General features: G+C 41.6%; 1 protein-coding gene across 15 annotated transcripts in view; it reads left to right on the plus strand.

Moving 5' to 3' along the window:
• Positions 1-8,198: 8,198 nt before the first annotated feature.
• neo1a (neogenin 1a) overlaps positions 8,199-27,703 on the plus strand; it is a 204,398-nt gene continuing 184,893 nt past the window's right edge. For 8 of the 15 annotated variants that reach the window (XM_028014596.1, XM_028014605.1, XM_028014598.1 and 5 more), the window contains exon 1: positions 8,201-8,891. In XM_028014596.1, coding sequence (XP_027870397.1) covers positions 8,801-8,891 — 91 coding nt within the window. In that variant the 5' untranslated portion in view covers positions 8,201-8,800. Of the gene's footprint in view, positions 8,892-27,703 lie in introns of all 15 variants that reach the window. The other 7 variants (XM_028014602.1, XM_028014607.1, XM_028014612.1 and 4 more) reach the window with 5 other exon arrangements.

Genomic DNA, 27,703 nt, shown 5'->3' on the forward strand with positions numbered 1-27,703 from the left:
CTGGCCTAAACCTTACCCTTACCCTTATTCTAACCCCTAACCATTACATACCTAACCCTAACCCTATCCAAAACTCAATTCACACCTTAGTCCTAAATCTGACCCCTGACCCAAAAACAGCATTTCCCCTTGTGGGGACCAGGCTTCAGTCCCTACAACCCTACAAGGAGCTGTGTGTCCCCACAACGTAGTATATGTCAGGAAAATGGTCCCCACAAGGTATTAGAAACAACACACACACACAGCTCTGTTTCACACAAAACCATTAAATGACAATAAATGCCTTCTTTATTCAGTTAATGGGTCAGTGAACAAGCGTTGTGGTTTCATGGCGGCTCCTCTACGCTGAGTGGTTACGGGATGAGGTGACATTTCATTCGGAGTGTAAATAATCCCGAGGATGTGCCAAATTCCACACTGAAGACCAGTGGAGCTCAGCCTCGGGTGTCTCTTAATCTGACTCTGAGTAAGATCCGGATCATCTTCCACTCAATGATAATCCATGGCGATTATACAAACAGAAAGTCTGATCCACTGACCTTAGGAGCTGTGAATATAGAGAGAATACTGTACATATAGAGAACAAATGAATGCGTGGGTGTGACATAACTTTCTCCAGCTGAATAGAAACAAAATTGAAGTCGTTATTTTTGGACCTAAAGAGGAACGATCTAGAGTCAAAGCTCAGCTTCAGTTATTACAGCTAAAAACGATCAGAAATCTGGGTGTAGTGACGGACTCTGGCCTGAACATTCAGAGACACATAAAGACAGTTACAAAGCCAGCCATCTATCAGCTGAAGAACATTTCCAGGAATAAAGGATTAATGTAAGGTCTAGAGAAATTCAGCTACATGTTTCTTTAGTCACACTGATTACTGCAACAGTGTCTTCACAGGTCTGTCTAAAATATCAGACAAATGCAGCTGTTACAGGACGCTGCTGCTCGCATTCTGACTAAAACCAGGAAGATAGAGCACATCACCCAACTATACTGGCTCCCTGTAGTTCAGAGAATAACTTTAAAATACTTTTGTTAGTTTATAAATCACTAAACAGCTTAGCACAATACATTAAAGATATGCTGCTGTTGTATTAACCTTCCAGATCACTCAGGTATTTTGGTTCTGGTTTATTCTGCATTCTCGAAACCAAATACGGAGAAGCAGCTTTCAGCTTCTAAGCACCACAACCTGGAACAAACTTCCAGAAAACTGCAAAACATCTGAAACACTGAGTTCCTTTAAATCAAGACTAAAAATCCACTAGTTGAGGTTAGTAGTAAGTGAAACATTGATCAACATATTTAATGTGTATTTTGGTGACGATATTTGACAGAAAAAATAATATTTATTGCTTGTTTCATAATTGATTACTGTATTATGTTTCCCTGATGTAAAACACTTTGTTGCTGAAATACATACAAGTAAACTTGACTAGACACATCCTTGCAACTTAACGATGCCGGCTTACTGTACATATGGCTGCTTCTTCTAGCTGAACATAATCGTACGTGTGAATTGCTGCACTTAACATCTGCTTGAGGCGCACGCTAATCCACCGTCATTTCCATGCTGCGTAATCTGCAGGCCATTTCCTCAACTGCTCAGCTGACATGAGGAAATTTACGACGCGAGTATCTCAACCGAGTTCAAAGACCCTGCATCCCGATGACCTTATTCGTTAATCAGGAGGAAACAGTTTTCCCACAATAGAAAGCAACAGGCTGTGCAGGAGGAGGGAATTGTTGTTAGAAATATGAGTTGACTTTGAGCCCAGCTGTGCGCCTGCACAGAATATAATTGGCCTGTGGATGTGTGCCGAGTGTAACAGGCAGTGCTGTTGTGGGATATATTGCCTCATTATGAAGAGCATGAGCTTATGTGAAAAGCTGAGGTGGTGTTTCTTGTTCTCTGAATATATGTTTTGGCTTCTTAGGTGTCTCGCAGAAGAACAAATGTTGATCTTTACGGTGTAATAACCGCTTATGTGAACCCCAGCTACAAACAGAAGCGAGAGTAATCTGACAAAACGCTCCGTTCAGGGGTTTTTGGTGCGAGTTTTAAAGGTGCCGTCAGCTAAAAAGCAGAGACAAGATATACTTTGTGGCGTTTGCTTTGTGAGATGGTGCTCCATCACGCTGGAAAATACACAGATCATCACTAAATTATGCCAGGATTGTTGGACTAAGTTGATCTTGGATGTTTTGATCCCACTTTCTATTCATGTCCTTCAGCGGGACTGAGAGTTAAACCCTCCCGTCAGATGAAATGCGACTCTACATCTTTGCTTCTCAGAAGCAACTTTTCATCCTAAACACTCAAAATGATCATTAACCCAGCATCCTTTCTTTTCCCTCAAGATTCTCAACTTGTCATTGATATTATTCTTGAAAAAGAAGTGTTTTTTCCTCTTTTTTTTGGCATTATTGACACATGACTAAAACTAAAAATGCTGCCAGTGCTGAGCAAGCTCTGCATCGGCAGCATCAATATCTGAAGTCCAGCTCTCAGCGGGGAAATGCTCCTGTTGGTTCCTGGACACTTTTATTTTGAAGCTTCTACCAAAAAAACTGTTTTTAGCGTCAGTTTCCCAGGACGAGTGATGTAAAAGGAAGATGCTTTTCTTTTTATCATTACCTGACGAGCACAGGAACAAAGATTTCAGGCACATGTGCGCCTCTTTTGCAACTTAACAGTCTGGCATGTAGACTAATAGAGTGATTTCACTTGGGTGTGTATAACTCTAGTGAGATGAAGGCAGCTGATTATTTTCTTACCGGGCCAAACTGATTAAAACCACAGCTTTTATTGTAAAGGAACCTTTTCAAGATAATTAAACAATGCAGGTATTCGATACGCGTCTAATCACTGGACAGTAATTTAACAACAACGTAAAGGATTAGCGAGGTTTGCTAATCACAACATGTGCGCGTGACTATATCAGTTCAGGAATTGTAGATTCTTTGTCTGTATTAATGCAAAATGCTTTGCTCAGTAGTTACACTTATTTAAAATAAAACGTCTCCAGGTCACGTAGCTTTTGTTGAACATGAAACATCTGTTTATAATTTCCTAGACCTTTGCTAAAGTTTAGCGATTAATGTCAAACTAAATCCATTAACTCAGAGATAAGTGACTGGTAATGAGTCCACAGGTGGAAAAGCTTGGAGTACTTTAAATGCGACAATAACTTTGAAGGCACTGTGTTTGAAAAGCTACAAAAAGTCTGAACTTGGACGTCGTTGCTTGTGTGCAGTGCAGTATTTGCCATGTTCAACAGCGTTTTTGGCTGTTGGAGAGATAAAGTGGTTGGCAGTACAAGTGTGATCCCGTCAATTGAAGTAACCACCCGGATATTTAACCAAAACAAAACCGTGACGCCTGTGGAGCTTTTTAAAAAAATAGCGATTACTTAGACTGTAGGGAGTGGGAGTCTCATGATAAACCGATCTAGCTGATACCTATTATTTGTTACTGCTTTGTAAATAGATGAGCTGATGTTGGTACAACTTTATTTGCTGAATCTTTGGATGAAGATTCAGCAAATTTACAGGGTATTACCCTGAAGTCTGAAAGCAGAAAAAGCACAATGAGTCTACAGTGTCTCTTGTAATTTAAGTAATGTACTCATTCATTTGCCACACATTCTCCAAACTTTAAAGCTCAGATTTTGTACAAGTCACTTTATTTGTTTAGTTCATACAGTGCAAATCTATGCTGACAGATACATTTTTAAACGGTTTAAATTTTTAACCTTTAAAATCTACTTGTGCAGTGTTCATACAGTAAGTTGTATGATGCATTTTCCTTCTGGATGGAAGGCCTTTTATATTCTCACTTAAATGTTGATAAGCATATCAAAGGGTTGTGATTGGGGGAACATTTTGTTCTCAAGAAGACTTCAGATGTCTGGACTGTTGGCTATTAAATTGCTTTTGAATTCTAATTTGTATTATTATTCTTTATTTTCTATACAGAACATGACATAGCTGCTATTTAAAACAATTGTGGGTCAACACTGTTTTAAAAAAAATTGAGATACGGTCGAGCCTCTTGACCGTATCTCAACAACAAAACATTTTCTACTTGTTTTTTTCTTCCCTCACTGTACAAGTTAAACACAAAATAAAAGAATTCAAAAGTTAATTTACAAAACATTAAAGAAAAAATACACTTACGTAGAGTAGAGAAGAACAAAACAACACTCACACACCATACAGAGTTCCCACTGTTCAGACAACAAGCTGTGCTCACCAGCGCCCTCCAGGGGTCACTCTGAGGACAAACAGATCCGAGGACAACCTGGGACTGAAGAATCCGAATGAAGGCGAATCTTACAAGCAAAACCTCTCCAACTCAATTGCACTGAGCACTGGGGCCCCTCGAGGCTGTGTGTTTGGTCCTCTTGCTATTTACAGGGCTAGCATGCTAACCCATACCTGCAAATCCATGACGAAGACAAGAGCAAAGCCTGATCATCAAATTTTGCAGACTATTCCATAGTAGTGTGACTTCCCTTCTGTGCTGGTTCAATGAACCATTAAGATGTTTGTGCATTAGAGAGAGAGGAAGGCATTAAGTTCCTTCAAATTACAGATGTCTGATGGCCCCTGGCCTCGTGCAGAGAATGCACTTTCTAAAGAATCTGAAGCAACGATCGCGCTGTTACCAGCATCCTCACATCATTTTGCAGACATGTGGGTGAGTGCGTCTTTGTGCAGCAAAGAGGGCCCTTCAGAGGACAGTAAGGGGAGTTGAGAAGGCTGTTGGAGTGTCTTTACCTCTTTGTCCAGGATCTGTTTCAGAGCCACTGCAAGAGCAGCGTTCTGAATGTTGTCAGAGACTCCTCACACCCTCTGGCAAACATCTGGTGGCCCCACCATCAGCACCGCTACACAGCTTTCTTGCCTATCATCGCTGTTGAAGTGATGAAATGCTGTTAAGATTATGAATCTTGTGCTGTTGCTCTTAAGTTATATCTTTGATTTAACCAAAGACTTTCTATTTCTTAATTTCCAGAAATTCTGTGGTGGATTTACTTGTATATTTTGGGACATTGTCATGTTGGAGGATGCGGCTTTGCTGCCGCTTTCTTTTTTTAATATGGTGCATACACCTCAAGTATTCATTCATTAGTTCATGGTGGATTTTATTATGGTGGGCTGGCCAGGACCGACCCATGACACTTCCACCTCTCTGCTCTGCTTGACCACATAGTTCAATTTCCGTCTTATTTCTAAAAAGAAAAAGAAAAAAAATTACTCGTCTCTGTCTGTTATCTTTGCTAAACTTCAGTCTGGCCTTCACTGTTTTTCTACAGAGCAAAGGTGTTGTATACCTCATGTGGAAGTTAACCCTGTAAAGTCTTTTTTTTTTTGAGTTTTGGAGACTTCTTTTAGCATCTTGCTTCCTGCTTTCAAAGAAACCTTGATTAGACGACCACACTGTGTGTAGATGTTATTGGGGAACAAGAGGCAAACCCAACAGAAACAAGAAACATTCATCAACGCCTGAACTCCTCTGCTGTGAATCAGTTGATTGTTTCTTGACTAACCATCAACAAGTCAACATCATGGAAAGTGACTTAATTCTTGCATAGAATCTAACAGAAATAAATCGTTGTTAGTTCCTTTCTTTCACTTGATGAAGTTACTTTGCTAAAAAGTTAGGTTTTTCCAAAACTGCTCAATCTAGGATGTCACCGCATTTGCAAAATATAAATTAAATACCAGTGAAAAACTGAAATAGATTTCATCCACAAAAATAAGTTCCTCATGAACTCTTCAGTTTTATGACACTTTATCTTATTTCTCCAATTACATTCGGCCTATTTTTCTGCTAACCCATAAAATGTTCATGTCTGGACTCAGTAACACCCAGAGAGCATTAATAACAAGAAGGGACCTCTCAGGCAGACCACATAGTTAAAGATCTGTGTTTTTCTTGCTTTTATAGCTCACCTCATGTCTCTGATAGTTTCTGTTTGTACAAGATTGAAAAGTGTTGTGAAATATTGCGATAAAAGTATAAAGAAAACATTGTTTGTCCAGGAGGTGAGCCTGGAGGCACACCATGCCATCGCTGAAGCATTATCATTATCAGTGAAAATTAAAATGTTATGTTTGACATATCAAATGGGCACATGTCCAGGGCAGCAGGCAGGCAAACAAAAGAGTCTGTCATGCCCGAGGAGCTGATGTGTTCATGATTAATCTGCCGTGAGTGGCTCAGACCAGCGGGGGGCGCTGTTCAAGAGAGTAAAGAGGGGAAAGCAGAGCTGTGCTGGTGCAACAAAGACACCATTCCCACCCGTTTTGATTCTCCCTAGAGCCAAGTCACAAGCTGAGAGAGAATACAGCAGTGCTTGTCCGAGCTCTCTGGATTCTGACACATTTCACTGCAAGCAAGCTGTCAGCTTTTCTAACAACCTCAAGAAGGCCAAAAACGATCAGGCGATCAAGAAATCCCCCTGTTCATACAAACTGGATCTCTGCTTCCTTCCCCTGCAACTTGATCCGAAACTTACGGGTGTTTTTTAATCGCATCTCCTGACTTCCAGCCATCATGTGAAGTCGTCTGTAAGAGTCGGGTTGCAGATGTTAGCCTCTGTGCCGAGATATTCCTGAAGAGGAACAACAACAACAAAACCCTATTCTTTGGGGGAACATTTTTCAGCTGGCGTAGGTTTATCTGTGAAGCTTGTTAAAGGGAAGACTTGGCTGTCACAAAGTGAAATATAACGTAGCGTCGCTGCTTCTGAACTCTCTGAATGCATGGAAATCTGGCGAGATGAACCCAGATCTTCTTTCACGGCGTTTCAATTGGATGTCAGTCTCCAGGGTGGCATGGGGAACTCTTCAAACCTGAGCTTAGTTTCACATTTCTGTCCTTTTGAACATAAAGCGACGTCGAGATTTTATTTCAAAGCAGATTATCAGCACGGTGTGAAACCCGATAGCCTGTGGGAAGAAGTTCATCAACAACAGATTGCAGGAAGGACTAGAATAATCTTTCACTGGGGGAATCCAGGTGTGGCAGCAGCAAGATGAGGCAAAAGTGTACAAGCGTGTGATTTAAATGGTCTTGCTGCGCATAAATCTCCTGATGTCTTCCTCATCACGAATAGCAATTGATTTTTATTAAATTTTTTACAAAACGTTTTAAACGGCCTTTCCTGGAGTTTTATTAGTCATATTCCGTGAATTACTCAGTATTGTTGAATTTGAGGTTAAATATCCACGTGTAAATATGATCCACTGGTTACATTGTCCCACCAGCAGATGAGGAATTCGGTTTGTTTTGCATTAAAAAAAACCAAAAATTGTCAATCTTATGTTAAAGGCTTTTGGCAAAACTTACAGGAAATGTCCACTGCTTAGCGGCTGTTCAACCTGAGAGAGAGTTTTAGTCACAGTATTACACAACAAAACATATTTACACGAAAATGTCGAAATTTGCAGAGAAACGTAAAGATAGCACCCCTAAGAATCTATTTAGGCAGTTTATTACCAGATAAAATAAAAAAAAAGTTGATTTGGGGGTTAGTTTCACTTGAAGATCAAGTAACATAAAAACAGAATTAGTAATAAACTTTGTTTAAGACGAGCTTTGACTACTGTTATCAAAGTGCCCCAAAATTGTACTCAAGTAAGCGAAGCACCACTAAACCATGTTTTATACTCAAGTAAAAGGAAAACGTAGCTGTCAAAAACAGTCATTTTATTTTAAATGATATAATACTTAAAAATGACATCATCAGACGGAACAGAATATAAAGTTACGTAGAAATGTTGGCATTTTAAAGGCCAAGGAGGAAAAATAATTCATGTAAATAACAAAATAACAAAGTCAGGTAAACGATTTTTTCCCCCCTTTTAACATTTCTTTCCAAATAAAACCTATGAAACTTTGTGTGTGGTGAATTTTTGGTTCAAACAAGCGAATTGAGGTTTGTCACGTTGGGAAGAGTACCCAAAGATTTTACGCAAATAAGAGTAATAATACTTAATAGTAAAAAGTAGTGAGTCTTTTACTCATAAGAGGTTTATCAAAACCATCAGGATCATTGTTATATTTTTAATCTCTTCTGAAGCCTCTCTGCTGTCCGGGTGAAGTCCCACACCGTATTTTAGTTTCTGCCTGAGCTCAACAAACGAGCCGGGATCCGAGCTTCCGCCGGACTCCGCGCCCTGTTTTCCGGGGAGCCGCAGATCCAGCCCTTCAGCACGCCGCTCACTCTTACGTCCCGTCCCTGAGCGGTGAGCTGGCCGCGGCACAGATTTCTCCTCTCTGCTCGGATTACTTATCTCTTCTCTAACGAAGCTCTTTCTCGTTTTGTTCCTCCGTGCCCGGTAGATATCGGAGTATTCCGCAGTGATCTGTTTGGTGCGCAGTAGTGCGCAAAACCTATTGCGAGGCTGCGCCTCCGCGGCAATGGATTGATCTCAGTGTGGTGTTTTTTTTTTTTTTCCTTTTTCTTTTTTTTTCCTTTTCTTTACGACCTCTGCTTCGACTAAGTTGAGAAAACAGTCTCTAACCTGCGGCTCTCTCCTTCCAGCTGCGCGTTTCACCAGCGGAGCTCGAAAAGTACCGGGATCTGGATGTTTTTGCACATTTTAGGACTTTGAACTTTTTCTCTTTTTTTTTTTCAACCCTCCTTGACGTGTTTGCAGGAGGTTTGCCTGGGATTCTAAGGATATATCTATCTCTTATTTTTTTTTTTTTTTTTTGGAGGGGGGGCTTTTCAACATCTTCTCCGAGGTTTCCTGAAAGCCTGCAGAGATTTATTCGTGAAAAGTGATGGCCGAGCGAGGAGCTCCGGCGCTCCTCTCTCTCCTCTGTCTCACCTTTCTCTTCACGGAGACCACCGCGGCAAGGCATGTCGACAAAGGTAAAAAAAAAAAAAAACAACAAAAAAACACGTCTCTGAGCTGCAGGCTTCCTCCTCTCCCGCCTCCATTAAACTCGCTTTACATATAGGTGGGTTTGGGTCTGGGGCAGAACTCGAACGCAGGTAAGGGGAAATATCTCTGCCAAGAAGCCATATAACGTGAGGCTGGGGCGCTCAGGTCAGCGGCTCATTAACTTTGAAAGTAGGCTACTTTTCCATAAGCACGCGCGCTGTTTGATCCCAGACCGGCCCAACGTGCTTTCACGCGCTCCCCTCCTTTTGTCTACTCCTGTCTGTCTCCTGAAAGAACCAGCCTGGCGATGTAGCTTGTCTCTGGATCGGCTACAGATTGGACGATCCAAACGCATCTGCAGACATTTGCTTTGTGGACTGAATGAATCGGTGGATGCATGTGTGAATCTGCGCGTGTGTGTGTGTGTGTGTGTGTGTGTGTGTGTGTGTGTGTGTGTGAGGCTGAGTGGTCGCAGAAGATGCTTTATGTCGATGCACTGATCTGTTTTTTTTGTTTGTTATTTTGGTCAGTTACTATTTTCGTTTTTCTTTGTGTCCGATTTCCATTTGGACCTGGATGCGATAGAAAATGTCCTGTGATATATTTTTTTTCTTTGTTTTTTTTCTCATCAAGATAGTGGAAAATGAGAGATTTCTGCTTTTGATGCACGTGTACTCAACCCATTTTAAAAAATTTATATTAAGTTCAAGTAGAGATGCACTGATCCCACTTCTAATTTTCTATCATTTTGGTGATCATGATAAGGTTTTGACCCCGCCTCTCGCCCTGAACGTTAGCTGGAGATGGGCACCAGCACACCTCCGGACCCCACTAGGAACAAGGGTGTTAGAAAATGGATGTATGATAAGGTTTTGCTCTTGTCTTCACGGCCGTGAAAATTTTCAGGCATGGGTTAGTATGTTAGCAGTGTGAATACCAGTTGACTAAACACACATCCTTGAGGGACCCCAGTGCCGTTGAATTGGACACGTTTCGGTTGTAAGATTTACCTTTACTCGTCTCTTTCACCCCCTTAAAAACTGTCACCATTTATTGTCTGTTTCTTATTAAAACTGCACACATTTTCACTCATGTTTTCTTATTTATTTATTTAAAATCACCTTGATAGAAGTTTGGGCTTGGGATAAATGAGGATAATATCATTAAGAAATTGCTGGCTTTTCAACAACAATCACAGGGAAATTAGGCGTTTCGAATCTCTTCTAGATTGATTGGTGTGTCTGTGCTCAAAAGAATCATTTGTGATACATGTCAGATAATCATTTTGCCTCATCAGACCAGCAGAGATCTCATTACCCCAGCATCAATACATGCTTAGAAGACAGATAAACACCATGAAACTCTTTGGGTTATACCAAATATTTTAAAGTGACGTCCTCTCATGTTGTTGTCGTGAAAAATCGTTAGGAACAACGAGTTGGAAGCTTCTCCCAGCGTCTAGATGAACGGGACACTCGCTCAGATACTGTAGCGTACACGATCACACTCCTTATCATCAGCATTTCCTTCCCAATTCCAATAGGTCCGCCGATCGCCCGGTGAGAGCAAATTAAGGAAAAATTGTCAGATTCTGACCTCTGGTCATATCATTCTTCCAAGCTGGAAGGTGCAGTCAAGATCAGCAGCATGTGATCTGAAAATTTTGAACATCTCCGACTGTTGTGCAACGTGGCCCAGATTCTCTCTCTTAATTCCTGTGATATGCAAAATAGTTAATGCGTCGTAGTGAGAAGAACTCATGGTTTTTTTCCTCTTTTTTTTGTAGTTAAAAGGATGAAAGTAGTGAAAGTGATGGGCCTCTGCTAGCTGTTGGACTGTCTTGCATGTGCAGGCTGATGAAAGACCCTATCCTGAATGAAAAGCGCTCCCTCGGTAGTGGAAGAGATGGCAAGAGAGAGAGAGATAGATTGGAGGAAAAAGAAAAAGCTCCTCCTTGGCTTTAGCGGAGTTCAGTACAAAAGAAAGACGAGGGGGTAGGGTTGAAACAGGCTGACTGTCTGGAAAGTAATAAAACCAGGAGATTAAGGGGTGCAGGGAGTTCCTCCGGGAGCTTTGATTGATTCCAGAGAATTGGGCCGGGACCCACACGCAGAGAGTCTCACGTTACTAATTGTGGGGTCCCCCCGCACTCTCTTCTTCTTCTTCGGTCTATTTAAAACACATTTTTTTGAAGTCCTGACTGAAGCCAGAGTTTATCTCTATCAAAGCAGGAAGACCTGTGGCTCTAACTTGAAAAGTTGACTTACTATTTACAACAACAAAAAAAAAAAAGTCTCTCTTCCTTCTTTCTTTGACATAAGCCACCAAAGCTGAACCAACCCACTGCTCTCTTCCCTCCTCTGTGGCTGGTGAGGAGTTGTTTGGATTTTTAAAAAAGCCTTAATAAGTCAGGCTTTTGTAAACAAGTCCCAGTCAGAGGAGACTAAAATCCATTTAGGCGCTATCTTATCTCCGTGGCCCTCCTGGGAGGGAGCTGTGTGCTGATTATCTCCCCGTGGACAGTGCAAACAACTTGCTAAAATGTGCAAACATTCGGCAATCCTCCGCTCTTACAGTGCTCTCTCGCTCTCTCTCTGGGGTCTTATCCTCACGGACCACCTCGGATGCAACTCTGCAGAGGCTTTCCAAACATCCACCCTTTTGTTTTCTTTGCTGCATTTAGGGTCTTCCCGGAGGATTTTAGCCTTTAAGAACATAATTTACCACCTTTGTGATGTTGTTTGGCAAGCTCCGGTGGTCCCGCATTCCAGTTTGTGAGAAAGGGAGGGGAGGGGGAGAAGGCTGAGAATTTAATTTGTGACCGCAACCTAATAAAGCATTTCTCTAACCTCTAACTTAATTTTTTTAAGCCCAAAAGGAAGGAATCTTTTGCACATGTTGGTCTCAGCTGTTGAGTTCGGAAAGGGGAAGGGTGGGGGGTGGCATTATGCAGACTGAGAAACGGTCTCTGTTGGGTAGAGTGTGCTGTTTACTGATCACTTATTTATGGCCTCCAATCGCTCATAATGACCTCTCTGTCCATGAGGGGATGGATAATTGTGCACTTGGCAAACTGTTCGACTCCTCTGCCTCGCTAATGAAGCTGCCCAGTTTGGATTCGGTGCTCATATCCAACTGCTGGTGCAAGACGGGGAGTGAGGGGGGGATGTGGTTCATCTGGTTGACGCTCTGCGTTTCCTTATAAGTAATGTTTAGGTGAAAACTACTGGCTTTCTTTTCTTCTTTTTTGCCCTTCTACGTCTAGATTAGTGAAGGCTTAAATGAAAGCAGTTACTGAAAGTGTGAAACAGGGATCAATATCTGCAGGGTGGAAGGCTTGACATCTGTTGGTGGGCTGTGCTGGTGGTCGTGTGTGTGTGTGTGCGCGCGCGCGCGCGTGTGTGTGTGTGTGTCAGCGGAGGGGGAGGTCTGCTACGTTCAGCTGACATGGATCTCTGGCGTCTGAATTCGCTTGTATGGTGCTGTAGCTGTTACTTCTGCTGCTGCTAAAACAGAATCAGCCTTTATGGTCATCGTACAGAGGCAAAATTTGTTTCAGTACAAGACAAACAAATGACATTACACCTGGGTAGACGGGTGACCGAGGCTGCAGCCATAGAAGGCGATGCCTTTTCGTTAGCTGAGAATAAACAACATGGGGATGGATTAAAGAAATTTTTTCTAAAATTCACAAAAAGCAGAGCATATTAGACCTGCTTAGTTAGTGCCAATATTTTTTTAAGTAAATATGCTGCTTGCATAGTAGGGTTTTCCAGTATATAATAAGCCTGGCAGGCCACCAGGCTTTATTTGCCTCCCATAACGCCAGGCTTGGCAGGCTTTCTGAGGGAAACTTTTCATACAATATACCTTTTAGTTTTTCTACACTTAAAACAAAAAACGAGGGGTGTGCTATAATTTCCCCACATTAGTAACTATAGCCCCGACTCCATTGTCAAGTCTCCATTGTCTCATCTAGTTGGTGCTCCTGCAAGTACTGCCTTATGTAAATTCTCAGGTTGATCAAAGAATGCAGTCTATTGACAAGTATTGCTTGTGTGCAATGTCCGTATTGTACCTGCAGCATCTTATTAAAAAGGATTTAAACCTCACAAACATTATGATGGAAAATTTTGTGTTTCGGCTATCTTTTTAAAACGTTGATTCCCGTAACCGGCAATGCCTTGTTTAGGGACTTGCTTCAATGCACGATTGAATATATTCTTATATTCTCTGTTTATTAATTCTCCCATGGTCTTAGCTTGACGCTAAAGAGGAGCGTGGCAAATGTCATGGTCAGACAACGGGGAACTGGGTTGCGGGGTTGTCCTGTCAGACTGTCAGTTCCCGGAACCACACAAAAAAAAATCTTTTAAAAGCCGAATAAAAAATGTGTTGCATCCAAATTGCCCCGTCTGTTAAGACAGAGTCTTAGTAGACATATAAAGGCTCAAATTATTTGAGCCTTTACATGTTTTATACTCTTTAAAAGACTAAAGAAAACAGAAAATCGGCATCCGTCCAAATTGGTGCATTTTCATTTGCTATTGTTTCTCAGCAAACAAATCTTTCACATGTTAGCCGTTGGACTGGAAGCTTAATGCTTGTTCATCATGCTGAAAACACACAGTGTCCCTCCTATGAGGCATAGCCAGGTCTACTGTAGAGTTGCTGTGATCGCTCATTGAAGGGTTGGGCGACTGAGTGGAGAGAAGCCAGGTTTGTGTTGTGAGCTATCAAAGAGAGACAACGGAAATCTGTTGCTCCTCGACTGAGGCGTCCATCTGTCCCCATGTCCGCCTACCCAATTCCACCAGTACTTCCACGGGCATCCCCTGGCACTCCTAAGCCAGCTGGTAAGTTTAGTTTCTCCCATAAATCCTGAAGTCCTCAGCTGGTTGTGACCCTAAAATCAGGAGCCCTCCACATTTTCTTTTAAGCTTTGCAGTTATCTTTCTGGTTTGCAACTTTAATCATTTTTACATTAGGTCTTCTTCACCTTCTGGTCTGTTAGATACATTTTAACCTGCTTTATTGAGTCGCATGTTATGCATCTTTCAAATGCAAAGGAATATTTTCAAGATGTAATCTTCTGTACCCGTAGAGAGCTCGCCCTCTCAACACTAAACCTAACTTGTTTAAATTGAATTGCTGCGAAGGGGAGTCCAACCGATGTCTGCCTGCATCCAGGCCATTCTCTTCAGCTCCATTTTTCCTTCTAAGAGCTGAACTTCAACTCCTCTTTGGGGAATCTCCCGCTGATCTTAAGAAGATATCAGAAGCACCCATTTTCTTGCTCTGCTGACAGGATGTCTGCCTGACCTTTTCATGTCGAAACCCCCCAAAAAACTGTGAAGAGATGTCAGGAGACCAGAGAGCTGTCCGTGCTGAACAGCGTGCGCAGTCCTCTGAGGCTTGGTTACCCGCGAGACATTAGAACAGCTGTATCCTTCGCAGGAGACTGAGCTGAAAACATCCCTGTGCCTGATTTTGTAGATGTAAGGATGAAGCGGCCGTGGTGGGCTTGCACTGTCAGAGCTGTTCTATTCTGCTCAGGCTTAATGAGCTCTGGAAGAGCATCTTTTATCCACCTCCAGGGTGACACACATGTTGCTCTGATCCAGTGTCCAAATTCCAGTTAGTGATTTAAAATATAAACCAACCTGTGCCCTCTCTTTGGAGACAGGGTTCCCATGCAGTCTGGAAAAGTTTGGAATTTGATTTTAGGAATTTCTAGAGCTGGATGAGACTGACATGGGAAACATATATGTTCCAAAGCTGGAATATCCATCCATCCATTGTCCATTATTAATCTTTTTTTTCATCCATTTATTATTTGTTTTATTCATCCATTATGTATCGATGTATTTTTTCCATCCATCCATTCTTTGTTTTTTCCTTATTTGTTGTCCATGCCTACCTACTTAAAACCTTTTCATAGTAAGAATTTATTTTTCCTAATTTTAAAACAAAATTTAAAAACATTGGGGAACTTTGATCATTTCTGTCTGAAAAAAATCTTCAGTTCTGTTGTGAAAAATGCGGCGTACTCCTCGGCAGCCGTAAACTGCTCTCCGTCAGCCTGCAAAGCCTCGCTGTGACGTCGCTGCAGTGCTACAGATGGATATCTGAGATGTCAGTGAGAGCCGTTTCTTTAAAAACGTCCCGAAAAGGACCTGCAAACATACCTCTGCAATCTGTAAGACATCTGGATCAAATCTTCTCTGTTGTGACTAAGCCTTAGCGGCTCGCTTTTCTTCTCCCCCGTTTCTTTTTTAGCGATGAGTGTAAACAGTTTACATAGAAATAATGATTCTCCCGACGTATGAATACAGCCGCAGCTCTATGCTGGCATGTAAGTGGATGCTGCATGACGAGCGAGCCGTCATCTTCTGCCGAGATACGTCCTGTAATATTTATGTTCTGCTGTGCCGCAGTTTGCTCGTGTTTTCGTAAGCGGCCTGGCGTTGCCCAGTCTTCAGCGCATACGGGGTCAAAGTGCACGTCTTTCCCAGCTATGCTGTAGCTGTGGCAAACTGCAGAGCAAACAACCTGGTGTTTCCTATTGGCCCTTGCATTCAGGTAAAATCTTCCAGGATTATTACTCATCTGAGCTGAGCTTGCATACAATCATTTATACGTTAAATGAAAAACGTTTTACTAAGACAATGAGGAGGAGCTCCATCGTTTTGGCTTAAACTATGCTACAGTGTTGGTTATCCTGCAGAATCTTGCAGAGTCGCACCAATAAACCCCACAGTCCTTAGTTGTAAATTAAGAAAAATTACTGTTCTTTGAGACACATTATAATAACCTTCTTTTGCATGCTGGATGTCCAGCACCTTGCAGCTCTCAAACAAGAATTTATTCTCTGCTGTGTTTCTGGAGGGCGTCCAAGTTGTGATGAATTTTCCCCCAAAACGTCTCCAGTAGTGGAGAAATAAATGCAGCCTGGTTGAAGATGCTTTCTAGTATTTGTCTACTTTGATTATCTGTGAGTATCAATGAAATCTAGACTGGTTTTAGGAAGTTGATTGTGTAATCTGGTACACACTGTAGATTCGTTACACACACAGTGGTGTGGTTTAAGGGTTTATTTGAATGATTTTGACTACAAAGCAAATAAAATCATAATCAATTCCTCAGAAATATACATTACTATAGAAGACACAAACATGAGAGAAGGCTTCCCGAGTTTTCTGCCAGTTTCACACTTTCCAAGTTTCTAATGTTTAAATGAGCGCCGTTTGAGCAAGAATTGTCAAAATGAGGAAACATAAATGCTTGAAATACATCTGAGTCTGTATGACTTTAAAAAATTTTTTTTAATTAAATCGCTAAAATAAATTAACTTTTCAATGATTCCAAATTATTCAAATTCAACCTATGATGTTCCCTCTGTCCTACTTTTAGTCTCTGTTCCTTCAGCATTCATGATCTTGTTTGATCACTGTGCTCCGCCCGCCTCTTCTGTAAACAGAAGATATCTCGTACACACACACCAACACACACCATCGGCCTCCGCTGACTCAAAGGAACTTCTTATTTGCTGAGAGGGTGCGGGGAGCAGCCGGCGACAGAGGGACGACTGTGAGCGCTCCTCGGTTGAGTTCGCCGCCACCGTCTTGAAACCGGCTGAAGGCACTTGGCAGCTTCACGCGTGGCTGAATGGTGTGTGTTTTTTGTGTGTATATCGATGGGTGTTTTTTTTTTTTGTTTTTTTTTTACAGGCGTGCGCCACCCAAGTGAGGGAGAAACAGTGGCATGCTGACAAAGTTCAGAGCTTGTTCCTCGTCGAATTAACGCCAGCTTCTTACCCTAATGAATGAGTCCCGTGGAGGAACGGCAAAACACTCTATTTCTTCTGGCGAACGGCTTTATTTAGTTTATTTCGTTTCAAAATGACAGATTTCCTTCCAGCTGTGACTTGTAAAGCGCAGCGGTTTGGGTTTTACAAAAGAATTCCGAGTCCTAAAATGCCAAAGGAAAACGTCTTGAGGGAAGTTTGGTGTTTCCCCATTTGAAAACGTCGGAATTCTTTTTTCCTTTTCATTCTGTTCCTCGTTTCTACGATCGCTCTCTTTGTGCTTAAGGATGATCCGCTGTTGATTTTTTATTTTTTTTCTTGTTTTGAGCAGCTCCAGAACAAATCTGTTTGAAACTGCTAGGTTTTTTTTCTCTCCACAATATTGGCGGACTGTTGGAAACTCGGTTCCTGTGATTTCTGAGCATCAGGCCGGAGCCCCTGAAGTTTTGCAGCAAACTTGGCATGGCGTTTTAAAGCGTCAGCAACCGACGAATCCTTTTTCTGTCTTCTGTACTTTTCCGTGCTTCTGCCTCTGCTTGTACCGTCCGTCTCGGTTTAAACAGTGGAAGGTTTACAACTCAGACGGTCTTCGTAGTTTTTATTTAGATTTTCACCTGCTGCTATGGCGACTTTAACCAGTGTTTCAGCTTCAAAATCAACGATCCTTTATGGGTTCTCAGTCAGATAAAGGCCCTCTTGTTTGGAGGAAGCTCCCCTTTGGCAGGGAGGGGGCTGTTCTCCTGACTGCAGTGACTTTGCACCGTGTTTTTGGAGCCAGGCTCTCATCAGCTCTGAGCTCATCCACAGCGAAGCGAGGTCGGCTCAAACTGCGGAAATACAGCCTAAATAAATTGCAGTGAAGTAATGGAATTGGCCGCCGCTTTTGATTCTGGTTTCTTGAGCTTTCACAGCTCAGACGCAGCACTTTTTGTGTTAAGTAAGCCATATTCCAGCAGCATGAAGCTCGCCTTGCATCCACAAAGAGAGTATGTCCTGTTCTAAATATTTCAGGCATGACGATGAGCATTAAAGCCTGGTAGAAACGATAATAACATAATATGCCCATTCATTTCACTTTTCATTTCCTTTGTCTCGTGTGGTGTAAATCTTGTCCTTGTCCCTTTCGGGGAGATTATTGTCCACAGAGGAGTCTGTTTTATGGTGTGAGAGAAGTAGGTTGAGCCGGGTTATGAAATTTCAAGAAACGAGTTAAGCATCTAACAGTCTTACACAATCCGTGCAGGGATGAGTGCGCATTTTCCACATTATGATCCAGAGCGATTTTGTTCTGAAACGAGTCTGCGATGCCTTTTTGCCGCTTCAGTGTCATGTATCAAGTTTTTATTTCTTTCATTGGTGAAAACTCTAGTTTAGTTTAGTTTTAAAGAAAAATACAGCATTTCTTTTAAACTTAGAAATCCTTCCGATCAAAACCGCGACACATGGATATAGATCACTTTGTTTTATACTGTACCTCCATATGGTGGTGGTATTTGTCCCACACTATATTTGAGTACAGGCTGGTTTGAGATTCTCACAACATTATAACCAATGTGCAAATACCACGATTGTACGTTATGACACTATTTACAGAAAAATCAAAATGGCTGCATCCTAATTTTTTACTACTTTAAAAAAATAAAGCAATAACTGATACATTTTTGCGAAAATATTGAATAAGTTTCCAAGCGGTTAAATTATCTCAGAGACAAGGACATTCTGGGGAGATGCAGAATTATTTCTTTCTGATTATCTATGTTCTTCCTCTCTTCTGAGTTGACAGGGTGAAAACCAGCATATTATCGCCCCCTAGGAGGCTGCATTGAAAACTACATATGTCTAGCTAAAGATAGCATGAGGGTCAAGCTAATTTACTTTTCCGTCAAGTTGATAATGATAGCTAACTGAAGTTAGCTAGCTAACTTTGACTAGCCAGTCTGCACTTGGTTTCTAACAAACACACCACTTGTAGCTAAGTAAATATCCTAAAACATTACCTTAAGAGGAGTGGTAGGAGACACTCCTTCCCATTTCCATACAGCCTGAAATTATTTTCTGTACGCTAGCGAGGCAACTGACTGGCAACGGGCCAGAAAGGTGGAGGAGATTCAGCTCTTTGTTACTTTGAGCTCCGTACGTACAGCCAAGGGAACACTTTAGTCATTCCAGCACTTTCTGTTGCGTTTGGCATCCCAGTAAAAGAATCTTTAATGGTACAGCAGATTTTAAACAGTGACCTTTTAAAACCTTTGCTACTAGTAACTCACCCTTGCCTAGCCTTCTGTTGCATCATGTTTGCACTTTGCTGTAAACACAGGAAGAATGTAGGGCAGAAAAAAACTCCAGTCTCTCTTTCTGTTATCTCATTAAAAGCACTTTAAATGGTAATTGCAAACTTTTTGAAATCGTGATACCGGTAACCTGTCCTTGCCTAATATACACAACATATAAAGATTCTTCAAATATTTGCAAACTAGTTTAGCTCCCTAATGACGTGCGCTGCCTACAAAACTGAAAAGGAACAGAGTCATTTGTAAACTTTAATAATGCAAGTATTATCAGCACTATGTCTTGAAATATTTGACTTGATCGGTTTGCGCCAGAATCACCAAAAGGCTGCCTAAAGACGGGTTCGTGTGAAAAAAGGACCAAGTTCTCCATCTATGTCTCAATACAGCCGCGACCTTCTTCTGTAATGGAGGAGGAGGAGAAACGCAGAGGTTAAGCTGACAGAGAGTGAGCAGGTAAGCTCAAAGAGGGGCCGATTTTTTTTATTTATTTTTTTCTTCCATCCAGGTTGACAGGCTGTGATGGGAAGCATCTGCATTTATCCCCTTTTTTCATTCCCTAAGCATGAACCGAGACTCCGCCGCCACCTCCCGTCCCCGCCCCAGCCTTTTGACAGGTCACTCAGCCACGGCGGCGGCAGCGACGCGGCTGCGAAATAGACGGCAGCCAACAGGGAGCACCTGCAGAGAAATAGCAGGCGAGCAGCATTCCATCACAGGACCCCGAGACACAGATGTCATATGAGACACGAGGGAGGTGGATGGAGGGTGAGGGTGGGGGTGTGAGCTGACGGTGGCAGAGGTTTTGGCATAGTGGATCAGTAATGGGGTAGGATAGCAGGCCAGCTGCTACCAACAGATTCCTAATGAGGTTTCCCATCAGGAACACGGGGAGATGAACATTAATGACTACAGTTAAACCTGTCTGTTCATTTATTGGCCCCACTTTCAATCATGCCAGGATGAGCTCCCTGACATGTTTGTCCCCATGTGTAATTGTGTGTTTTGTTTTTTTTTATTACTCCAAGCCAGGTTTTACTTGAATAGATTTGTACACAAATCATTTTCTCTGATTTATTTGTCTATATTTGATCGGTTGATTTAATCGTTTGGCTTGTAAAATTATTTGAAGGAACCCAAGGTCACATCTCTGATGCCGTCACTTTGATCGATGGCGCAAAATATGGAAAATAACCAATATTGAAATTGTAAACATTTCAGAAGCTCTGCCTTTTGACCTGATAAGTTAGAAGTTAAGAATATAAATTGTTTTATGTTTTTGAAATGATTGCTTTCTATTAATATTAAATCTAAGGAATTTTGCCTCTGTGGAGAAGCTACAGAGCAACTCATGCTTGGAGTATCAAGGCTCTCTTATTGTCCATTATGATTATTGTTTAATGATGATTTTGCTAATAACACTTGGCAAAATGTAATGTATGTTTTCTGGTTTCTCAATTTGTGATTGTTGTGTTTCTGGATTTTTATGTTTGTGTTTTTATGATGCAAAGCACCTCGTTGCTGAAATGTGCTGTACTGATACAGTTGATAGATTTTATCTTGAACACAAATATTTATCTTGGGTCTTCTTGGCTAACTTTGTTCCTTCGTGATGTGAACAATCAATACTGTGGCTCCTTTTTCCAAAATAGGGTCTGCTTCAAATTTATTTTACAACTAAGGCACATTCTTCTGGCTGTACAGCACACTCGAAAGTCAGGACAACAAGATGTCGTGTTTAATGTCAGATCTGAAATTCTATCTTAAACCGTCCGTTGTATTTGCTTTAGACGTAGGAGATCAAATATGGGAAAAATGTCACTCTCAACTGATTTGGTTTTTGTATCATGTTGGAAGTCTACAAGGAATTTAGCATTTTTGCTGCTTTTTGAAACACAAAACAGTATATATAATTTTTTGTGTATATTGTGTTCAAACACTAATTAAATAAATTCACAAAGGGAAGTTTTACGGTAACGTGGGCCCCTGGTATTTGTGGGGGGTTGAGGATCAGAGCCACCCCAAAATTTGTAAATACTTCAGAACCCCTCTAAAGATGCTTTTAACTGTCCATCTTAATAGTTTGAGAGGAGGCAGTGCCTCACCTGTCATGAATAACTAAAAATAAGGCCATGAGAAGTAAAATAAATGACAACAAAGAAAGAAAATCAATTTATCCGCTTAAATTTTCTTTAAATTTAAGTGGCCATTTCAACATTTTTATTGTCAACATTTCTGAATTTACGCATTGCCTGCTGAAATACATGAAAGACCAGTGGTGAGGTGGTGCAGTGCTGGGCCTCACCACTGGGGGCGCTGTATCACACAAGTGATTGAAGCAGGCAGGCATTTGGTGCATGCCCATTGGTCTTTATGTTGCCAATGTACTTGTTATTTATACATTGACGTTCCACAGTCTGTTTGATATATTTGATGAATGTGTGTGACATATTTAGTGTTTCTGATTGTAAATAAATGTGCAGTAAAACACGGCAGGTGAGGCAGAGGGTACCGGGCCTCGCCGATGGTGGACAATGCTGAGCCCCACAGACACAACAAGCAACAGGTGAACCTCTGGTTTACTGAGATATAAACCATCAGAAGTGTTCACAGTTCAGTTATGAGCTCAGACCTCAGGCAGAGTGAAAGGTTAAATAATATTCATTCAACTAAGAAGTGCATTTCTAAGAAATGAGACAGGTATTTCTCAGCATTTTAATGTAGATTTTGTTTAGAAAGTGGGATGTTGAAAATGATTTCTAAAACATTTAGTTGGCATTACAGAAATCAAAGCCTTCTTATAATTGCCGTCCAGTTTTGTGTTTGTATTTTGTCAGTTTATCTTAGGTTGTGAGCTCCAATTGTGCTGGAATGGAAAGGTCTTCCTACCATAACCCTAATCTTTAGCTCTCTCCACTGATTCTCTAGAAGATTCAAGTTAAGAATCAAGTTAGTTAAATGTCCAAAATCGAACATCTAACTTGGTGCCACATTGTGATCTGCAACTTTTCTAATAAGAATTTGACTTCAGGATTTGTGTTTGATTCCCAACTACAAAAAAAAGAAAAAATGAAAAAAAGAAAAGCCCCCTAAATTAGCAGCAGTGCTGTATAATACTCCCCACATGTGACCACGCAGATGTGTAAAAACATTGAAGCCTCTGTGTGTCGCTTTTAAACTCAATTAGCTTTCAGAGGAGCAACATTCCACAGATCAGCGTCTAAGCTAAACCTGATTGTAAACCACCAAAATGCTTCCTCATTTAATCAAGATTAGCACAATAAAAGAGATTCGCTGTGCAGAAATCAAGCTTTCAGTTTCATCTCCACCAACAACAGATGAATTGTAGCATTCTTACCAATGCAGAGCCAGGCATGCTGTCTGTGTGAAGGATGGTGACGACTCGTCTAATTCTCTCCCTTAGCAACCGAGTTCGCTACGAGTTGTCGGAACACAAAAACGTCTTTCTCTGCTTTTATACTTAATTTACCTGGAGTGATCTGAATTAGTCCGGAGTGCATTAGCATGTCATTCAGGCTTTCTGGGCACCTGCTGAACTAAATCACTCAAACACACACACACGCCCGCACGCATGCACACATACACATGTGCTGGACTCTATCCTGAAATATTTCCTGCAGTCTGTCTGTGCCATATGGCAAATGATATTGTGGTGAAGTGTAGCAGCTCCAAATGAAAAATCACACAAGATCATTTAATTAAACAGGTGTGAAAGCTGCTTAATGCAGGACACTGCAGCTCGTGTTCAGCTCCAAGCAGCAGTTCTTCCTGCACAAAGATGAGGAGATATATATATATATATATTTATATATATATTTTAAATGAGTACTAGCCTGCAGAATTTTGCTTTCTCTCAAAAAGGAGATGTCAGGAATGGTCCAGAGTCGTAAAGGATAGCGGTTTTATTAGCCAGAATCAGCCTGTGGGGCACTTTGTTTTTGTTGCAGAGTGAGGTGGGATCTAATAATAAAGCTTTCTCTGCCATGAATTAGCAGAGTCCCTATTTCCTTTGTGTGTTTCCCATCTACCCTCAGATCCCCTTACTGCCACTGCATTCCCACCCCACCGGGGCAGTGTCTTTATTTACCTCTTATAGGTAAATATAAGAGAATGCCTGTTGACGTATTGGTTCCACCCTGACGCCAGCCACATCAGCAGTTTGTTTCTAATGACAAGAAACACTGGCTAACAGTGCAGTATCTCTTACTTCATTTAGCACATTTTTTCCAGGCCAGCGGTTGGAGAACATTCCTTGCGTGCTAGACGGAGGTTGAGTGCGGATTTTATGGGTTTCTGCTGGTCCCTCACATACCTACGCTTGCACGCTGTAGAAGCTTGACCTCCCCCGCCCCCTTCATGGGTGAGATCTGAAATACAACTGCTGGTTCTGAAGTCGTAAAAGTTCACTACTGTAGGTACACATGCTTTGGAGGTCCTGGGTGAATTCAGCGCCAGCGTTCGTTCTGTTTATCATCCCGTGGTTTATGTCTCTTCTGATTTACAAGCTCGCTTAATTGCCTCTAAAAGCATCTACTGACATTTTGAGAAAATGAATTTGTGTGTCGTCTTACTCAGGACCTGAGCACGAAGATCAATAGCCATTTCATTTTTGAACGTTTAATATGGAAATGATGCTGAACTTTGGTTGCCATGGAGGCTAAAAGCAGTAAGAGACACTTATGTCTCTTCAAAATAAAGAGCTTGCTTCTTAATAACCTCAACAAAGGTCATTTGATCACATGACATTAAAAAGGACTGCAACTAATGATTATTGTAATTGATCAATTGATCAATTATTCTGGCTGTTAATTGTCTAAAAAAAACGGCACATTCTACAGCTTTCTCATTTAACCACTTAAGCCGTTTTTGTAAAATGACAAACAAAATGTAAATATATTTTGCACAGTCCGAATGTTGGTTTTTGAATCTGTATACTCCAGTTAACAATTAATTGATTACTGAATTATTTGATGACAATTTCAGTAATTGATTAATCATGATTAATCTGATTAATCGTTCCAGCCCTCAGACCAAGGCTCTTTTTTTTTTTTTTAAACTGATGTTTCAAAAAGTGAGTAGATGAACCCTCAGTGCATGCTGCAATCAACCGAATACATTTGTATGAACCGATACTCCTTTTAGTTATAATATATCATTGAACATATTTAAATTCATTTCAGTTGAAGAAAGGAAAAAAAAGTAATATTTCCTTCCACAGGTACTTAATTAACACACAGTATCCATGTGTTGTGGGTTTGCTGGTCAGCACGTCTGCTGTCTGTGTAGATAAGATTTCCTGAGGGGAAACAATTGTGTGAAATGCAGGAAGCCATTAGGAAAGCAGGGACTCGTGTCTCTCCCTGCTGAGTAAATAGTGTCTGGGCCTCACCCCATTTCATCCACTTTTGAATGAGCCCAGCACTTGTAACAATAAAGGCAGGAAATGAACTGTACTCACACAGAAGCATGCAGGATGCTCATTGTCTTCCTAATTGACCAAACTAGGTTGAGGTAATAAAAACAGAGATCCCCCCCACCCCCCCACCCCTCTGGGATTGACCAAAATAACTCAAAGATCGGCTAACGAGATGGGTTTTTGGGGTTTTTTCCCCTTTCGCATAATTTTGGATTTTGTTGAGCTTGTTGTGGTCTGACCCAGTTTGGGTAAAATACATTTTTGTAGTTTGGGCCAAACGACATTGCAAGTGTGTCACGGAAAGAATTGGTGTAAGAAGGGGAAAAAGAAACGTGTCACCCAGAGGCAGATTACGTTGGGAGCAGTCCTCACACTTAGCCGACCGGTTTCAGGATTTTTTACTGTGACGTTGTCTCGGTTTTCTCTGGCGTTCGGACTCGGAGCCAGACGGTGTTGCCCGAGCTGTCACCCGAGAAGGCCTCCAAGGGAAAGCTGCTCTGTCCTTGAGTTGAGCCTATTGCAGTTTGGTAATATACTGCGGATTGAGGTTTATAGATATTAACCAGCCTGACCTTTTCAAGCTAAACTCAAAGTTCCCCTTAAGCTATCGTCTCTTCTTTATTCTCTTCTTTACGTGCTAACACTCAGAGGAACTACTTTCGAAATGGTCACTTTGACTTTCTTGCCCGGTGCAGGGTCAGTAATTATCTGGTCCACATTTAGGACTCGGTGGTGTAATTGATATTTGGTTTAGCCCCACCAGATTAAGGGACAGCTAAGCAGGTTAGCACTGAGGATTTTCCCCAGATTAATTCTGAGTCCAATCTGAGTTGTCTGGCCACGCTCCCTGTAACGTCCCCAGCGTCCGGCCGCTTTACCTGGGATTTGCTAGCATATGAAAGGGAAATGAGATCAGAGGTGATGATAAATCCCACCATAAAGCCTCTCCCTCGAGAAAATTAGATGCACGGATGGCATTGTCATTCACCAGCTGCTCATGTCCTCATTCCCCTTAAATTGATTTCAGCTGTTCAGGTGATAAGAGAACAAACAGTCCTTCAGATTCGGGTCAGTTCGGGTATCTTTCTTCCTGCTCCACTGGCTTTATTGACTTTTTGTAATATTTATTACAACTTTGTAGTGAATGTTGTGGTCACCAGAGAAATTGTCCTAGTTTAAGTTGTGGAGTGTCGAGGCAGGCATGCAACCCCCTATCCACCGGATGGTATGAATGGACGGAGGTCATTTCTCTTCTTTGCCCTAACAGACCTTAACTATTGTGGCTGTTTTGTATTAAAACTTTTTCAAAAATGGTTGGTCTACCACAGGAGGTGTATTGCCCCCATACATCAACTCCTGCCTGCCAAGCGGGGCGTTTTGTACACACTTTGACATCCAACAATTTAATTCTTCTGTAAGGTCATTGGGTTATATGACTGCAAAACACATTTACCCAAGGGAGGTCCCCTAGGTCACATTTTGGTTTGATCAGGGTTCCATCATGCTTTATTATTGTCAGCTAGGCCCAAAGGGGCATCTAAACCAAAATACGCAGTAAATATAATGTAACACAGATATTAGATAACAATATGCAATTGCCATAAACTGTTAGATTTGTAACTTTTATGACCATGTAGGTTAATAATTCATGAAAAACACTTCTGCAATAAAAACTAAACCTATGCAAAATAGTTTAAGTACCTAAGTAAGAAATAGTTTGTTTGCGAGTATAAAAGGCATGTAGCAAGGGATGAAATGTGATGTATTGATATGAGAAATGTGGTTTCGAAGAGCCAATCTGACCTGAAGCTGTAAATCGGTATGAAATGTTCTGCTGTAAAATCCACCGTTTTATAATTGCCAAGGGGCGTAAAAAATGAGCAGCACAAAATCTCAAATGAATTATTGTACTTTCCACCTATTGCATTTGCATTGTGTTGCCTATTCACATCGTCTCCATTGACCGGTTCCCCCCAACATCCCAGCAGATTCCGGAGCAACTAATTTAGAGGCTGGTAAGTGATTTCACATCTGTCGTTTATAGGACCCCAGCGAGCCACAACCGATCCACCCCCTCTCCCGTCCGTTGCCGTCCATGCCTGTGGCCTTGACACTGGTTTTTGAATTTCAATCAGCCCTGGATGTGTTGCAGTGTTTGTTTGAAGGGGGGGATGGGTGGAGTCGAGTGTTAGTAGCAGTAAATGGTTGTGAATGTCAATCAAATATTCAGCATGACCAATTGGGAGGGGGCTCGTTTGGGGTGCTCTCAAAGGGGCAGTGGGTTTTAAGTGCTGCCCGCGGGGCGAACCCTGCCCTTCTCTCCCCACCCACTGCCACCTCTCCCCTCGTCATCTTCCTCACAATGTGAACACAGGAGGTACAATCAATAACTGCCTTACCCTCTTTCTCCTTCCACCACCCAACCCCCTATACCTCCCCCGCCTTCAACACCTTCTCTGGTCAGACACTCCCTGCTCTCCATTAATCAACACGGTGTTTGATGTTGGCTTCATCACTCTCTGTCAGCCCCCTCAACACTATGGTGTGTGTAATTGTGTTAGATTTGTCACGGTTGTGTAGTGATTTGGCCTGCCCCCGCTGGCTTTGGGCCAAAGAGCTTTATTTTGTTTGTCTGGAACCCTGACATTAGTTTATGTGGCTGTTGTTTGGTTTAATGGCTTCTCCGTGTACCATAAGCACATTAAGTCCTTTATTAACACTGGCTTTCTTTGCAAGATTTCAATCATTCTCAACATCCTTCTCTAGTTACGAGGCAGTGAAGCATGCAGTCGGTGATCTTTAAATCTCAAATCCCAGTGCAGCTCATTTGTAGGGGATGACTGAAGGTGATGGACGCCCTGAAATTTCACAGAGGTGCTCAGTGTGAGCCTGACCAGATTTTAATGCGGTTTAATCTTCCAACCAATCTGTTGTCTGCTTGAGCTAATGTCTTCATAAAACAGATCAGTGTCTAAGAAAAATGTCTACATGATATTTCGAACAAACACAAAAATTCTTAAAAATGATCAATTATCCTAATTATCCTAAAACTAGATGTATGTTGCTTAACCTCCGTTATGGAGTACCAGGTTACATGGCCCCACATGTAGAGTTCTTTGGGGCCAAACAAACTAGATTGTTTGGCCCCCAGTTTTGACACAGATTGTGTTAAAACTGCTCAATTTTATATATACAGTGGACCCTCGCTTCTCCGCGGTTCAGTGCTTTTCACTGGAACTTGACTAACTCCAATTTATTTTCATGGAA

Source organism: Xiphophorus couchianus, chromosome 4 (assembly GCF_001444195.1).
Source record: "Xiphophorus couchianus chromosome 4, X_couchianus-1.0, whole genome shotgun sequence".
Lineage (NCBI taxonomy): Eukaryota > Metazoa > Chordata > Actinopteri > Cyprinodontiformes > Poeciliidae > Xiphophorus > Xiphophorus couchianus.